Source organism: Pristiophorus japonicus, chromosome 21 (genome assembly GCF_044704955.1).
Source record: "Pristiophorus japonicus isolate sPriJap1 chromosome 21, sPriJap1.hap1, whole genome shotgun sequence".
NCBI lineage: Eukaryota > Metazoa > Chordata > Chondrichthyes > Pristiophoridae > Pristiophorus > Pristiophorus japonicus.
Genome location: NC_091997.1, coordinates 59,099,671 through 59,116,918, shown reverse-complemented (window position 1 = coordinate 59,116,918; position 17,248 = coordinate 59,099,671). Strand labels below are relative to the sequence as shown.

The 17,248-nt window shown below is 45.4% G+C and overlaps 1 protein-coding gene across 5 annotated transcripts in view; it reads right to left on the bottom strand.

Annotated features, from left to right (window-relative positions):
• Positions 1-17,248, bottom strand: part of cdc27 (cell division cycle 27) — a 128,417-nt gene that overhangs the window by 18,125 nt on the left and 93,044 nt on the right. For 3 of the 5 annotated variants that reach the window (XM_070864846.1, XM_070864847.1, XM_070864850.1), the window contains 2 exons: positions 14,396-14,524; positions 14,215-14,289 (listed from right to left, as the gene is read on the bottom strand). The exons of 1 other annotated variant lie outside the window; for it this stretch is intronic. In XM_070864846.1, the coding sequence (XP_070720947.1) occupies positions 14,215-14,289; positions 14,396-14,524 (204 nt within the window). Of the gene's footprint in view, positions 1-7,483; positions 7,584-14,214; positions 14,290-14,395; positions 14,525-17,248 lie in introns of all 5 variants that reach the window. One more of the 5 variants, XM_070864848.1, reaches the window with a different exon arrangement.

The following is a 17,248-nucleotide window of genomic DNA, read 5'->3' as shown; positions in this document are numbered from 1 at the left end:
GCAGCAGTTGGTGAGAGGGGAGCGGCCTATAAAAGGCCCAGGGGGAGATCGAGAGCCAGCGGCAGTTGGTGAGAGGGGAGCAGCCTATAAAAGGCCCAGCGGGAGATCGAGAGCCAGCGGCAGTGGGTGAGGCGCGGGAGCGGCCTATAAAAGGCCCAGCGGGAGATCGAGAGCCAGCGGCAGTGGGTGAGACGCGGGAGCAGCCTATAAAAGGCCCAGCGGGAGATCGAGAGCCAGCAGCAGTTGGTGAGACGCGGGAGCAGCCTATAAAAGGCCCAGCGGGAGATCGAGAGCCAGCGGCAGTTGGTGAGAGTGGAGCGACCTATAAAAGGCCCAGCGGGAGATCGAGAGCCAGCAGCAGTTGGTGAGATGCGGGAGCAGCCTATAAAAGGCCCAGCGGGAGATCGAGAGCCAGCGGCAGTGGGTGAGAGAGGAGCGACCTATAAAAGGCCATGGGGGAGATCGAGAGCCAGCGGCAGTTGGAGAGAGGGGAGCAGCCTATAAAAGGCCCAGCGGGAGATCGAGAGCCAGCAGCAGTTGGTGAGAGGGGAGCGGCCTATAAAAGGCCCAGCGGGAGATCGAGAGCCAGCGGCAGTGGGTGAGATGCGGGAGCAGCCTATAAAAGGCCCAGCGGGAGATCGAGAGCCAGCGGCAGTGGGTGATTGGGGAGCAGCCTATCAAAAGGCAGCTACAGCGGGAGAGAAAGCAAAATAGAAGTAGAAAGTAATCAAAAAGTGACGTCACAGCCAATGGGGTAAGTGATTGGCTGGTGATTGGTGAGTAGCTTTTCTTTTCTTTTTTATATCAGTAAGTGAACTGTAACATTGTTATTACCAATTTAAGGGTATCTAAGGTTAAGACATGGCAGGAGAGCTCGGCCATGTGATATGCTCCTCCTGTACCATGTGGGAACTCGGGGACACTTGCGGTGTCCCTGGGCGCTACGTGTGTGGTAAGTGTATCCGCCTCGAGCTCTTGACGGTCCGCGTTGCGGAATTGGAGCTGAGGGTGGATTCACTCTGGAGCATCCACGATGCTGAGAATGACGTGAGTATCACGTGTAGTGAGTTGGTCTTACCGCAGGAGAAGGGTTCACAGCCAGATAGGGAATGGAAGACCAGCAGGAAGAGCAATGCAAGGAAGGTAGTGCAGGGGTCCCCTGTGGTCATCCCCCTGCAAAACAGATACACTGCTTTGAGTACTGTTGGGGAGGATGACTCATCAGGGGAGGGCAGCAGCAGCCAAGTTCATGGTACCGTAGGTGGCTCTGCTGCAAAGGAGGGCAGGAAAAAGATTGGGAGCGCGACAGTGATAGGGGATTCGATGGTGAGGGGAATAGATAGGCGTTTCTGCGGACGCAACCGAGACTCCAGGATGGTATGTTGCCTCCCTGGTGCAAGGGTCAAGGATGTCTCGGAGCGGGTGCAGGACATTCTGAAATGGGAGGGAGAACAGCCAGTTGTCGTGGTGCACATTGGTACCAACGACATAGGTAAAAAAAAAAGGGATGAGGTCCTACGAAAAGAATTTAAGGAGCTAGGAGCTAAATTAAAAAGTAGGACCTCAAAAGTAGTAATTTCGGGATTGCTACCAGTGCCACGTGCTAGTCAGAGTAGGAATCGCAGGATAGCGCAGATGAATACATGGCTTGAGCAGTGGTGCAGCAGGGAGGGATTCAAATTCTTGGGGCATTGGAACCGGTTCTGGGGGAGGTGGGACCAGTACAAACCGGATGGTCTGCACCTGGGCAGGACCGGAACCAATGTCCTAGGGGGAGTGTTTGCTAGTGCTGTTGGGGAGGAGTTAAACTAATATTGCAGGGGGATGGGAACCAATGCAGGGAGACAGAAGGAAACAAAAAGGAGGCAAAAGCAAAAGACAGAAAGGAAATGAGGAAAAGTGGAGGGCAGAGAAACACAAGGCAAAGAACAAAAAGGGCCACTGTACAGCAAAATTCTAAAAAGGACAAAGGGTGTTAAAAAAACAAGCCTAAAGGCTTTGTGTCTTAATGCAAGGAGTATCCGCAATAAGGTGGATGAATTAACTGTGCAAATAGATGTTAACAAATATGATGTGATTGGGATTACGGAGACGTGGCTCCAGGATGATCAGGGCTGGGAACTCAACATCCAGGGGTATTCAACATTCAGGAAGGATAGAATAAAAGGAAAAGGAGGTGGGGTAGCATTGCTGGTTAAAGAGGAGATTAATGCAATAGTTAGGAAAGACATTAGCTTGGATGATGTGGAATCTATATGGGTAGAGCTACAGAACACTAAAGGGCAAAAATCGTTAGTGGGAGTTGTGTACAGACCTCCAAACAGTAGTAGTGATGTTGGGGAGGGCATCAAAAAAGAAATTAGGAGCGCATGCAATAAAGGTGCAGCAGTTATAATGGGTGACTTTAATATGCACATAGATTGGGCCAGCCAAACTGGAAGCAATACGATGGAGGAGGATTTCCTGGAGTGCATAAGGGATGGTTTTCTAGACCAATATGTTGAGGAACCAACTAGGGGGGGAGGCCATCTTAGACTGGGTGTTGTGTAATGAGAGAGGATTAATTAGAAATCTCATTGTGCGAGGCCCCTTGGGGAAAGAGTGACCATAATATGGTGGAATTCTGCATTAGGATGGAGAATGAAACAGTTAATTCAGAGACCATGGTCCAGAACTTAAAGAAGGGTAACTTTGAAGGTATGAGGCATGAATTGGCTAAGATAGATTGGCTAATGATACTTAAGGGGTTGACTGTGGATGGGCAATGGCAGACATTTAGAGACCGCATGGATGAATTACAACAATTGTACATTCCTGTCTGGCGTAAAAATAAAAAAGGGAAGGTGGCTCAACCGTGGCTATCTAGGGAAATCAGGGATAGTATTAAAGCCAAGGAAATGGCATACAAATTGGCCAGAAATAGCAGCGAACCTGGGGACTGGGAGAAATTTAGAACTCAGCAGAGGAGGACAAAGGGTTTGATTAGGGCAGGGAAAATGGAGTACGAGAAGAAGCTTGCAGGGAACATTAAGGCGGATTGCAAAAGTTTCTATAGGTATGTAAAGAGAAAAAGGTTAGTAAAGACAAACGTAGGTCCCCTGCAGTCAGAATCAGGGGAAGTCATAACGGGGAACAAAGAAATGGCAGACCAATTGAACAAGTACTTTGGTTCAGTATTCACTAAGGAGGACACAAACAACCTTCCGGATATAAAAGTGGTCAGAGGGTCTAGTAAGGAGGAGGAACTGAGGGAAATCTTTATTAGTTGGGAAATTGTGTTGGGGAAATTGATGGGATTGAAGGCCGATAAATCCCCAGGGCCTGATGGACTGCATCCCAGAGTACTTAAGGAGGTGGCCTTGGAAATAGCGGATGCATTGACAGTCATTTTCCTACATTCCATTGACTCTGGATCAGTTCCTATCGAGTGGAGGGTAGCCAATGTAACCCCACTTTTTAAAAAAGGAGGGAGAGAGAAAGCAGGGAATTATAGACCGGTCAGCCTGACCTCAGCAGTGGGTAAAATGATGGAATCAATTATTAAGGATGTCATAGCAGCGCATTTGGAAAATGGTGACATGATAGGCCCAAGTCAGCATGGATTTGTGAAAGGGAGATTATGCTTGACAAATCTTCTGGAATTTTTTGAGGATGTTTCCAATAAAGTGGACAAAGGAGTACCAGTTGATGTGGTATATTTGGACTTTCAGAAGGCTTTCGACAAGGTCCCACACAAGAGATTAATGTGCAAAGTTAAAGCACATGGGATTGGGGGTAGTATGCTGACGTGGATTGAGAACTGGTTGTCAGACAGGAAGCAAAGAGTAGGAGTAAATGGGTACTTTTCGGAATGGCAGGCAGTGACTAGTGGGGTACCGCAGGGTTCTGTGCTGGGGCCCCAGTTATTTACATTGTACATTAATGATTTAGACGAAGGGATTAAATGTAGTATCTCCAAATTTGCGGATGACACTAAGTTGGGTGGCAGTGTGAGCTGCGAGGAGGATGCTATGAGGCTGCAGAGTGACTTGGATAGGTTAGGTGAGTGGGCAAATGCGTGGCAGATGAAGTATAATGTGGATAAATGTGAGGTTATCCACTTTGGTGGTAAAAACAGGAAGATAGAATATTATCTGAATGGTGACAGATTAGGAAAAGGGAAGGTGCAACGAGACCTGGGTGTCATGGTACATCAGTCATTGAAGGTTGGCATGCAGGTACAGCAGGCGGTTAAGAAAGCAAATGGCATGTTGGCCTTCATAGCGAGGGGATTTGAGTACAGGGGCAGGGAGGTGTTGCTACAGTTGTACAGGGCCTTGGTGAGGCCACACCTGGAGTATTGTGTACAGTTTTGGTCTCCTAACTTGAGGAAGGACATTCTTGCTATTGAGGGAGTGCAGCGAAGATTCACCAGACTGATTCCCGGGATGGTGGGACTGACCTATCAAGAAAGACTGGATCAACTGGGCTTGTATTCACTGGAGTTCAGAAGAGTGAGAGGGGACCTCATAGAAACGTTTAAAATTCTGACGGGTTTGGACAGGTTGGATGCAGGAAGAATGTTCCCAATGTTGGGGAAGTCCAGAACCAGGGGTCACAGTCTAAGGATAAGGGGTAAGCCATTTAGGACCGAGATAAGGAGAAATTTCTTCACCCAGAGAGTGGTGAACCTGTGGAATTCTCTACCACAGAAAGTAGTTGAGGCCAATTCACTAAATATATTCAAAAGGGAGTTAGATGAAGTCCTTACTACTCGGGGGATCAAGGGGTATGGCGTGAAAGCAGGAAGGGGGTACTGAAGTTGCATGTTCAGCCATGAACTCATTGAATGGCGGTGCAGGCTAGAAGGGCTGAATGGCCTGCTCCTGCACCTATTTTCTATGTTTCTATGTTTCTATGTAAAGAGAGTGACAATGCAGACATTATAGCTAAGGAGGACTGTGAACTATTAGATTAGATACACAATGAGAGATGACGTATCAAGGGGTTTCACATGTTTGAAAGTAGATAAATCTCCAGGCCCGGATGAAATGTTAAATATAAATGTATCCTCGGCTGTTGAGGCAAGGAAGGAAATGGCTCTGACCATTTTTCTATCATCTGGCTACAGGCATGGTGCCGGAGGACTGCTAATGTTGTACCCTTGTTTAAAAAGGGAGAAATGGATAGACCGAGTAATTACAGGACAGTCAGCCTAACCTCGGTGGGAAAATTATTGGAAAAAATTCTGAGGGACAGTAATAATAGTTATTTAGAAAGGCAAGGATTAATCTAGAATATTCAGTCTGGATTTGTAAGGGAAGGTCATGTCTGAATAACTTGATTGAATTTTTTGAGGTGGTAACAAGGAGGGTTGATGAGGGTAGTCTACATGGATTTTAGCAAGGTTTTTGACAAAGACATGGCAGACTGGTCAGAAATGTAAAAGCCCATGGGATTCCAGAGAAAGTGGCATGTTGGATGCAAAATTGGCTCAGTGGCAAAGGGCAATGGTCGATAGATGTTTTTGTGACTGAAAGGATGTTTCCAGTAGGGTTCCGTAGGGCTCAGTACTGGATCCCTTGCTTTTTGTGGTATACGTCAATGATTTAGACTACAATATAGGGAGTATGATTAAGAAGTTTGCTGATGATACAAAAATTGGCCATGTGGTTGAGTGAGGAAGAAAACTGTAGCCTGCAGAAAGAGATCAATGGACTGACTGGTCAAGTGGGCAGAAACATGGCAAATGGAATTCAATCCAGAGAAGTATTGCATTTGGAGAGGGCTAAAAGGCAAGGGAATACAGCATAAAAAAGGTAGGATACTCAAGTGTAGAGGAACCATGTCCACAGATCCCTGAAGGTAGTAGGCCAGGTGGATAAGGTATACGGGATACTTTCCTTCACTAGTCGAGGCATAGAATATAAGAGCAGGGAGGTTATGCTTGAACTGTTTAAAACACAAGTTAGGCCAGTTAGAACTGCGTGCAGTTCTGGTCACCGCATTGCAGGAAAGATGTGACTGCACTAGAGAGGGCACAGAGGAGATTTACGAGGAGGTTGCCTGGACCGGAGAATTTTAGCTATGAGGAAAGATTGGATAGGCTGGGTTTGTTTTCTTTGGAACAGAGGAGACTGAGGGGAGACCTTATTGAGGTGTATAAAATTATGAGGGGCCTGGATAGAGTTAATGGGAAGAACCCATTTCCACCAGCAGATAGGTCAATAACCTGGGGCCATAGATTTAAAGTAATTGGTAGAGGGAGAAGGAGAGTGGAGGGAACGTTTTGAACCAGAGGGTGGTGGGGATCTGGAACTCACTGCCTGAAAGCGTGATAGAGGCAGAAACGCGCATCACATTTAACTTGAATATGCACTTGAAGTGCCATAATCTATAAGGCTACGGACCAAGAGCTGGAAAGTGAGATTAGGCTGTATAGCTCTTTTTAGGCCGGCACATACACAATGGGTCCAATGGCCTCTTCCTGTGCCGTAAAATTCTATGGTATTCTACACACCAAATAGTGGAAAAGAAGTGGAGCGAGAAATATGTAGCCAAATAGATGAAATGAATTTTTTTTAAATTATAATCATGAAAGATTTCAACTATCCCCAAATTAACTGGCAGGGAGAGGGAGTGAAAGGCGAGAAGCAAATGGAGCACTGTCTGACCTAGGAATGGGAAATGAACTGGAGCAGACGAGGCGTGTGTAGGATGACATCCAGGGAGCAGTGATCACAAGATCAGAGGTTCATAAATGGTCATCTCTTTAGTAAATACAATATAAGATACAAGGTAATGTTTGAGATAGATAATACAAAGACAAAATTATAGATCAGATTGGAAAAAAAGCCAAACATGAGGTAATGTGGATGGAGCTACGGAAGGTAAAATGGAGAAAAATATTGAGGTGTAGAATACTGGGCAATATTTAAAGTGGAAAGCAATTGACTTGAGAAATATATTCCAATGAAAAAATAAAAACTAGCCAGGAATGAGATGCCATTGATAAATAAAGAGGTGAGGATAAAATTGATTCTAAAGAAAAAGACATATGCGAAATACCTAAACAATGCAATATACAGCACAAAAACAGGCCATTCTGCCCTGCTGTCCATGATCCATACTAGCCCCCTTCGATTGTACTTCATCTAACCCCATCAACATATCCTATTCCTTCCTCATGACAAAAAGGGAATAAGAGTTGAGGAAAGTAGTTAAAATAACAATTCGGAAGGAAAGAGGAAATATGAAATTAAAATACCAAAGAATATAGCAATGTATTTTAAAGGCACGAAAGTAACAAGAGGAGAATTAAAATAGGGATAGGGCCATAAAGAGATGAAGATAAACTCAGAAGATACTGAAATGACAGGGATACTGAATAAATGCATGAATAGTCTCTTCAGTGAAAACTGAGGCAAAGAGTAAAAGACAACAGTCGAGATATTGGGGCAACGGGTAAATCCAGAAGAGAGACAGAAATAAAATGCGCACTTACCTGAAGCTGCTGCGCCCGCTGGAACTCCCGATCCACAGGCCTCCTCTCCCTGGGACGCGCAGCACGTGCACGTAGGGACGTCCGCAAGAGTCACGCGTGCCTGGACACCCAATCACAGGTAAGTATTTTCTCATTCATTGAAATAGGAGTTTCGAAAGTTACGAATCTCCTATTGTAATGAATGCGAAAAAGCCCAAAATGCACAAACACTACATAAAACATTTAAAAAACACCTCCCACAATCAACTAATGTATAACATTTTTAATTTCTATGTTTTTTTTAAAAAGAAAAAATATTCCCGATTTTTAAAAAAAGTTATGGTTAGGGTTTAAAATAACTATCTGAGTGGGCAGAGTTTTAACAAATGTGTTTTTAAAATTTTTATTTTAATCATGTTTTTTTAAAATGTTTTTAAGCTCTTACGCATGTAGGTTATGCGCCTGCTTTTTCAGGTGCAAGAGTTTTGAGGACATTTGCCGTGCAAGATATGGGTAAATAGCCCAAACTTGCATGGACAAATGTCCTCGCTCCTGAACAATTGGGACCTGCACAAGTCGGACAGGTTACACCTCAACAGAGACGGTACCAATGTTCTCGCAGGTGGTTTTGATAGTACGGTTGGGAGGGCTTTAAACTAGCTTGACAAGGGGATGGCAACCCAGGAGAGGGCTCTGAGCTAGTTAGAGTGGGTGAGAGCTCAAATGGACAGAACCCCAAGAAAGAATGCAAAAGGCAGGAGGCAACAGAGCAGAGTAGCACTGGGGTAAGTGTAAACCACAAGGTGATAGGAAGGGACAATATGTATGAATATAAAGGGGCTGCAGGAGGGGACAAAACTAAAAATCATGGTTTAAAAACTAGTATTAAAACACTCTACCTAAACACACGCAGCATTCGAAATAAAGTAAATGAGTTGACAGCACAAATCATTACAAATGAGTATGATTTGGTGACCATTACAGAAACGTGGTTGCAGGGTGGCCAAGACTGGGAATTAAACATATAGGGGTATCTGACAATTCGGAAAGATAGAGAAGAAGGGAAAGGAGGTGGGGTAGCTCTGTTAATAAAGGATGATATCAGGGCAGTTGTGAGAGACGATATTGGCTCTAATGAACAAAATGTTGAATCATTGTGGGTGGAAATTAGAGATAGTAAGGGGAAAAAGTCACTGGTCGGCGTAGTTTATAGACCCCCAAATAATAACTTCACGGTGGGGCGGACCATAATCAAGGGAATAATGGAGGCACGTGAAAAAGGAATGGCAGTAATCATGGGGGATTTTAACCTACATATCGATTGGTCAAATCAAATCGCACGGGGTAGCCTTGAGGAGGAATTCATAGAATGCATACGGGATGGTTTCTTAGAACAGTATGTTACAGAACCTACAAGGGAGCAAGCTATCTTAGATCTGGTCCTGTGTAATGAGACAGGAATAATAAACGATCTCCTAGTAAAAGATCCTCTCGGAATGAGTGATCACAGTATGGTTGAATTTGTAATACAGATTGAGGGTGAGGAAGTAGTGTCTCAAACAAGCGTACTATGCTTAATCAAAGGGGACTACAGTGGGATGAGGGCAGAGTTGGCTAAAGTAGACTGGGAACACAGACTAAACGGTGTCACAATTGAGGAACAGTGGAGGACTTTTAAGGAGCTCTTTCATAGTGCTCAACAAAAATATATTCCAGTGAAAAAGGGCGGTAAGAGAAGGGATAACCAGCCGTGGATAACCAAGGAAATAAAGGAGAGTATCAAATTAAAAACCAATGCATATGAGGTGGCCAAGGTTAGTGGGAAACTAGAAGATTGGGGAAATTTTAAACGACAGCAAAGAATGACTAAGAAAGCAATAAAGGGGAAGATAAGATTACGAATGTAAACTTGCGCAAAACATAAAAACAGATAGTAAAAGCTTTTACCGATATATAAAACAGAAAAGAGTGACTAAAGTAAATGTTGGTGCCTTCGAAGATGAGAAAGGGGATTTAATAATGGGAAATGTGGAAATGGCTGAGACCTTAAACAATTATTTTGCTTCGGGCTTCACAGTGGAAGACATAAAAACCATACCAAAAATTGCTGGTCACGGGAATGTGGGAAAGGAGGACCTTGAGACAATCACTACCACTAGGAGGGTAGTGCTGGACAGGCTAATGGGATTCAAGGTAGACAAGTCCCCTGGTCCGGATGAAATGCATCCAGGGTATTAAAAGAGATGGCGGAAGTTATAGCAGATGCATTCATTATAATCTACCAAAATTTTCTGGACTCTGGGGAGGTGCCATCGGATTGGAAAGCAGCTAATGTAACGCCTCTGTTTAAAAAAGGGGGCAGACAAAAGGCAGGTAACTATAGGCTGGTTAGTTTAACATCTGTAGTGGGGAAAATGCTTGAAGCGATCATTAAGGAAGAAATAGCGGGACATCTAGATGGGAATAGTGCAATCAAGCAGACGCAGCATGGATTCATGTAGGGGAAATCATGTTTAACTCATTTACTGGAATTCTTTGAGGATATAACGAGCATGGTGGATAGAGGTGTACCAATGGATGTGGTGTATTTAGATTTCCAAAAAGGCATTCGATAAGGTGCCACACAAAAGGTTACTGCAGAAGATAAAGGTACGCGGAGTCAGAGGAAATGTATTAGCATGGATAGAGAATTAGCTGGCTAACAGAAAGCAGAGAGTCGGGATAAATGGGTCCTTTTCGGGTTGGAAATCGGTGGTTAGTGGTGTGCCACAGGGATCGGTGCTGGGACCACAACTGTTTACAATATACATAGATGGCCTGGAAGAGGGGACAGAGTGTAGTGCACCAAAATTTGCAGATGACACAAAGATTCGTGGGAAAGCGGTTGTGTAGAGGACACAGAGTGGCTGCAAAGAGATTTAGATAGGTTAAGCGAATGGGCTGATGTCTGGCAGATGGAATACAATGTCGGAAAATGAGAGGTCATCCACCTTGAGAGAAAAAAAAACAGTAAAAGGGAATATTATTTGAATGGGGAGAAATTACAACATGCTGCAGTGCAGAGGGACCTGGGGGTCCTTGTGCATGAATCCCAAAGAGTTAGTTTGCAGGTGCAGCAGGTAATCAGGAAGGTGAATGGAATGTTAGCTTTCATTGCGAGAGGGATGGAATACAAAAGCAGGGAGGTCCTGATGCAACTGTACAGGGTATTGGTGAGGCCGCACCTGGAGTACTGCGTGCAGTTTTGGTCACCTTACTTAAGGAGGGATATACTAGCTTTGGATGGGGTACAGGGACGATTCACTATGCTGATTCCGGAGATGAGGGGGGTTACCTTATGATGATAGATTGAGTAGACTGGGTCTTTATTCACTGGAGTTCAGAAGGATGAGGGGTGATCTTATAGAAACATTTAAAATAATGAAGGGGATAGACAGGATAGAGGCAGAGAGGTTGTTTCCACTGGTAGGGGAGACTAGAACTAGGGGGCACAGCCTCAAAATACGGGGGAGCCAATTTAAAACCGAGTTGAGAAGGAATTTCTTCTCCCAGAGGGTTGTGAATCTGTGGAATTCTCTGCCCAAGGAATCAGTTGAGGCTAGCTCATTGAATGTATTCAAATCACAGATAGATAGATTTTTAACCAATAAGGGAATGAAGGGTTATGGGGAGCGGGCAGGTAAGTGGAGCTGAGTCCACAGCCAGATCAACCATGATCTTGTTGGGTGGCAGAGCAGGCTCGAGGGGCTAGATGGCCTACTCCTGTGCTTATGTTATGTTATGTGCTTATGAATATTGGGGAAGTCCAGAACCAGGGGTCACAGTCGAAGGATAAGGGGTATGCCATTTCGGACCGAGATGAGGAGAAACTTCTTCACCCAGAGTGGTGAACCTGTGGAATTTTCTACCACAGAAAATTGTTGAGGCCAATTCACTAAATATATTAAAAAAGGAGATAGATGTAGTCCTTACTACTAGGGGGTTCAAGCGGTATGGCGAGAAAGCAGGAATGGTGCACTGAAGTTGCATGTTCAGCCATGAACTCATTGAATGGCGGTGTAGGTTCAAAGGGCCGAATGGCCTACTCCTGCACCTATTTTCTATGTTTAACTGTAGCAAGATTTCCTTGCTTTTATACTCCATCCCCTTTGCAATAAAGGCCAAGATTCCATTGGCCTTCCTTATCACTTGCTGTACCTGCATACTATCCTTTTGTGTTTCATGCACCAGGACCCTCAGGTCCTGCTGTACTGCAGCACTTTTTCTCCGTTTAAATAATAATTTGCTCTTCGATTTTTTTTCTCTGACAAAGTGCATAACTTCACACTTTATCACAATATACGCCATCTGTCAAATTTTTGCCCACTCACTTAGCCTGTCTATGTCCTTTTGCAGGTTTTTTGTGTCCTCCCATTGCTTTTCCTCCCATCTTTGTATCGCCAGCAAATTTGACTACATTACACGCAGTCCTTTCATCAGTCGTTAATATAGATTGTAAATAGTTGGGGTCCCAGCACTGATCCCTGCTGCATCCCACTAGTTACTGGTTGCCAACCCAAGAATGAACCATTTATCCCGACTCTCTGTTTTCTGTTAGTTAGCTAATCCTCTATCCATGCTAATATATTATCCCCAACCCAGTGAACTTTTATCTTGTGCAGTAACCTTTTATGTGGCACCTTGTCAAATACCTTCTGGAAGTCCAAATACACCACATCCACTGCTTCACCTTTATCCACACTGTTCGTTACATCCACAATGATTCAATGTTTCTATAAGTATCTGCAGTGGAACTTGAACCTACCATTTTCTGACTCGGGAGAGCGCAACTACTGAGCCACGACTCATACCCATGTGGAGTCAGGGGCCAAGTAGCAGAACAAATTAAAATATGGCTGCAAGGCAGAAAACAGAGGGTAGACTCCAGAGCGATCCATGCCTCTAGCCAAGCTGTTCCAGTACAACTACAACACTTGCAACTAGAAAGCAGCCTTGGTCCAGACATAGACAAAAGAGCTGAATTCCAGAGGTGAGGCGAGAGTGATTGCCTTTTGCCTTTATGCAGCGTTTGACAGAGTGTGGCATCAAGGAGCCCCAGTAAAATTGAAATCAATGGGAATTGAGGGGAAAACTCTCGACTGACTGAAGTCGCACCTAGCACAAAGTAAGCTGGTTATGGTTGTTGGGAGGCCAATCATCACAGCCCCAAGACATTGCTCCAGGAGTTTCTCAAAGTAGTGTCCTCGGTCCAACCATTTTCAGCTGCTTCATCAATGACTTTCCCTCCATAAGGTTAGACATGGGGATGTTCGCTGATGATTGCAGTGTTCAGTTCCATTTGCAACTCCTCAGATAATGAAGCAATTCTTGCCCAAATGCAGAAAGACCTGAACAACATTCAAGCTTGGGCTGATAAGTGGCAAGTAGCATTTGTACCAGGCAATGACCATCTCCAACAAGCGAGAGTCTAACCACCACCCCTACAGATTCAACGGCATTACCATCGCCAAATCCCCAACCATCAACATCCTGGGGTCACCACTGACCAAAAACTTAACTGGACCAACCACATAAAAACTGTGGCAACAAGAGGTCAGACACTAGGTATTCGGTGGCGAGTGTCTCACCCCCACACTCCACAAAGCCTTTCCAACATCAACATGGCACAAGTCAGGAGTGTGATGGAATACTCTCCACTTGCCTGGATGAGTGCAGCTTCAACAACTCAAGAAGCTCGACACCATCCAGGACAAAGCAGCCTGTTTGATTGGCCCCCCATCCACCACCTTCAACATTCACTCCCTCCACCTTGGCTGTATCATCGACAAGATGCACTGCAGCAACTCGCCAAAGCTTCTTCGACAGCACCTCCCAAACCCGTGACCACCAGAACCTAGAAGGATGAGTGCAGCAGGCGCATGAGAGCACCATCACCTGCAAGTTGCCCTCCAAGTTACACACCATGCTGACTTGGAAATATATCGCTGTTCCTTCATCGTCACTGGGTCAAAATCATGGCATTCCCTCCCTAAAAAGCACAATGGAAATATCTTCACCACAGGTCCTGCAGCGGTTCAAGGTGGTGGCTCACCGCCACCCTCCCAGGGACAAATAGGGATGGGCAATAAATGCCGGCCTTGCCAGCGCACTCACATCCCAGGAACGGATATTAAAAAGCCAGGAGGAAGTGGTTTGGACACACAAATTGGAGGTGTGGTGCCCAGAATGGGGCCTATAGCTAATAAGCAACTGTGAAATGTTGTTTAACCTGCCAGAGAGTTCTTCCCTGTAAGGTATCAGTGTCACATCGAGTTATCTACTGTTTGTCCACTGGTTTGCCTTGATCTTCATACACAGGAAACACATTAATGAGAAATATTTTAATTGGATTTCTGTGCAGTTTCTTCATTTGATGCATTCTTTTTGCACTCACCAGTCCCCATGTAGCTGGTCATAAGGAGACAACATTCAAAACCTCCACAGTTGGTTAAATGATGCCAGACTATTTGATGCTAAGCTTCATCTACAAAAGATATTGGATCAAGTGTTTCACAATTCATTCCACATCTCCAACTCTGCAACAGTTGCCCACATTTCGGATGCGGATTTTTGTATGCGTGCGAGAAAGAGCGCTAACGCGAAAGAGCGAGAGCGAGTGCGCGAAAGAGCGAGGCTCGCGTGAGACAGCGAGCGCAAGAGTGCTTGCAGTGCTTCTGAAACATTTAGGGGCAAAAAAAAATAAAATCACTTACCTTTCCTATTAGGAAGTAAACAAGGGACTCTTTGGGAACGATTTGTTTTAGTTCTTCAAGCTCCTGTAAAGCTGCCTGATGAAAAGCAAGAAAAGTAAAGTAGAGACGTCACTTGGAGTTAAAGCCATGACCACCCATTACAAACGAGAACGCCTCGTACGATACCCAACAGCATGCTTACCTTGTACTTCTCATTCGCAAACAAAATGGAGGCTCTGTGGAATTTGCATAGAGGATTTTTTGGGTCGATACTAATGGCTTTATTTAGTGTTTCAAGTGCACTCTCGGACTTCTTTAGTGCATGCTGGACCTGAAAACGAAACCCCATGAAGCAGTTAGTTTTATGATCAAATCGTCAAGAACACAAGAGTAACTCCAGAATCCTACACATGTACATTGAAGGCCAGGGTACAGCAACCGGGACTCTTGATCAAATGTCGAATCGGCAGACTCGCCTCAGTGTAAGTGTTCAGTGCCTGTAAAGATCCCATGGCATTCATTGAAGAACAGGGAGGTCTCCCATGTCCTGGGCAGTATTCCTCCCTCAACTGCACCGAAACTGATCATTCATCTCATGTGCTGTTAACAGGATAAGACAAAGGTCCTCCACCAGCCTGTCCTTACCGCACAGCACTGTCCCCCAGTCATCAAGATCTACGGCGCAACCCTGGACAACGTGGACCACTTCCCACATCTAGGGAGCCTCCCATCAACAAGAGCAGGCATTGATGACGAGATCCAACACCGCCTCCAGTGCAGTTTCGGCCGCCCGAAGACCAGGCCCTCAAAACTGCCACCAAGCTCATGGTCTACAGGGCTGCAGTAGTACCCGTCCTCCTGTATGGCTCAGAAACATGGACCATGTACAGTGGACACCTTAAGTCGCTGGAGAAATACCACCAACGGTATCGCCACAAGATCCTACAACTTCACTGGGAGGACAGACGCACCAACATTAGTATCCTCAACCAAACCAACATCCCCAGCATTGAAGCACTGACCGACCACATTTGCTCAGCTCCGCTGGGCAGGCCTCATGCCAGCCACAAGACTCCCAAAGCAAGCGCTCTACTCGGAACTTCTTCACGGCAAACGAGCCAAAGGTGGGCAGCGGAAAAGTTACAAGGACACCCTCAAAGCCTCCCTGATGAAGTGCAACATCCCCACTGACCTGGGAGTCCCTGGCCAAAGACCGACCTCAGTGGAGGAAGTGCATCCGGGAAGGCGCTGAGCACGTCGATGCTCATCGCTGAGAGCATGCAGAAAACAAGCGCAGGCTGTGGAAAGAGCATGCGGCAAACCAGTCCCACCCACCCCTTCACTCAACGACTATCTGCCCCACCTGTGACAGACACTGTGGTTCTTATATTAAACTGTACAGCCACCTAAGAACTCATGTTAAATCTTCCTCAATTCCGAGGGACTGCCTATGAAGTTGTTAACAGGACCTTGCTACGTGCTGGCACATTGGCCTGTTATCAAGTGACTGCACAGTGTTGTGCCACATGTACATCAATGCAAGTCCTTTCTTTACGAGGAGCTGCAACATAGAACTTGCATTGCAGAGTAAACAGCATTTTAAACTTGTTGATCACACTGGGTAACTATTAACCACTAATGCGTGCAGAATATACATCAAGACAGCTGTGTACCAGAAAATGGGCAATTTACTGATCAGCATCAGCAATCCATGGGGTGGCATCCAGATGCACAGAAGGAGCAAGAGAGAGACAGAAGGTTACGTTGAACACAAGCCTCACTTTGCTGAAATTTAAATTTTTTAAATTGCACATTTTCAATTTTATGACAGTTTTGTTTGTATTTTTACAGCGAAAGAAAGAAAAGACGACCATTGGATGTCTCAAAGCGCTTAACAGCCAATGAAGTGTAGTCACTGTTGTAATGTGGGAACCGCTGCAGCCAATTTGCACACGGCAAGCTCCCACATACAGCAATGTGATAATGACCAGATAATCTGTTTTTGTTATACTGTTTGAGGGATAAATATTGACCAGAACACCACAGATAACTTCCCTGCTCTTCTTCCAAATAGTGCAATGGGATCTTTTACATCCATCCAAGAGCAGACGGGGCTTCGGTTTAAGGGAGTAAATAATTGTACTGCGTTTTTTCTGCGCATGCGTCTGTTAAGCTGCGCCCCTCAACCGAACTAGAAGTGCCGGACCCGAAGTGTGGCCCGGTCTCATAGAAACATAGAAAATAGGTGCAGGAGTAGGCCATTCGTCCCTTCGGCCTGCACCGCCATTCAATAAGATCATGGCTGATCATTCACCTCAGTATCCCTTTCCTGATTTCTCTCGATACCCCTCGATCCTTTTAGCCAGAAGGGCCATATCTAACTCCCTCTTGAATATATCCAATGAACTGGCATCAACTCTCTGCGGTTGGGAATTCCACAGGTTAACAACCCTGAATGAAGAAGTTTCTCCTCATCTCCGTCCTAAATGGCCTACCCCTTATCCCAAGACTGTTTCCCCTGGTTCTGGACTTCCCCATCATCGGGAACATTCTACCCGCAACTAACCTGTCCGGTCAAAATTTTATGTTTCGATGAGATCCCCTCCCATCCTTCTAAACTCCAGTGAATACAGACCCAGTCGATCCAGTCTCTCCTCATATGTCAGTCCTGCCATCCCGGGAATCAGTCTGGTGAACCTTTGCTGCACTCCCTGAATAGTAAGAACGTCCTTCCTCAGATTAAGAGACCAAAACTGAACACAATATTCCAGGTGAGGCCTCACCAAGGCCCTGTACAACTGCAGTAAGACCTCCATGCTCCTATACACAAATCCCCTAGCTATGAAGGCCAACATTTGCCTTCTTCACCACCTGCTGTACCTGCATGCCAACTTTCAATGACTGATGAACCATGACACCCAGGTCTCATTGCACCTCCCCTTTTCCAAATCTGTCGCCATTCAGATAATATTCAGCCTTCGTGTTTTTGCCACCAAAGTGATAACCTCACATTTATCCATATTATACTGCATCTGCCATGCATTTGCCCACTCAC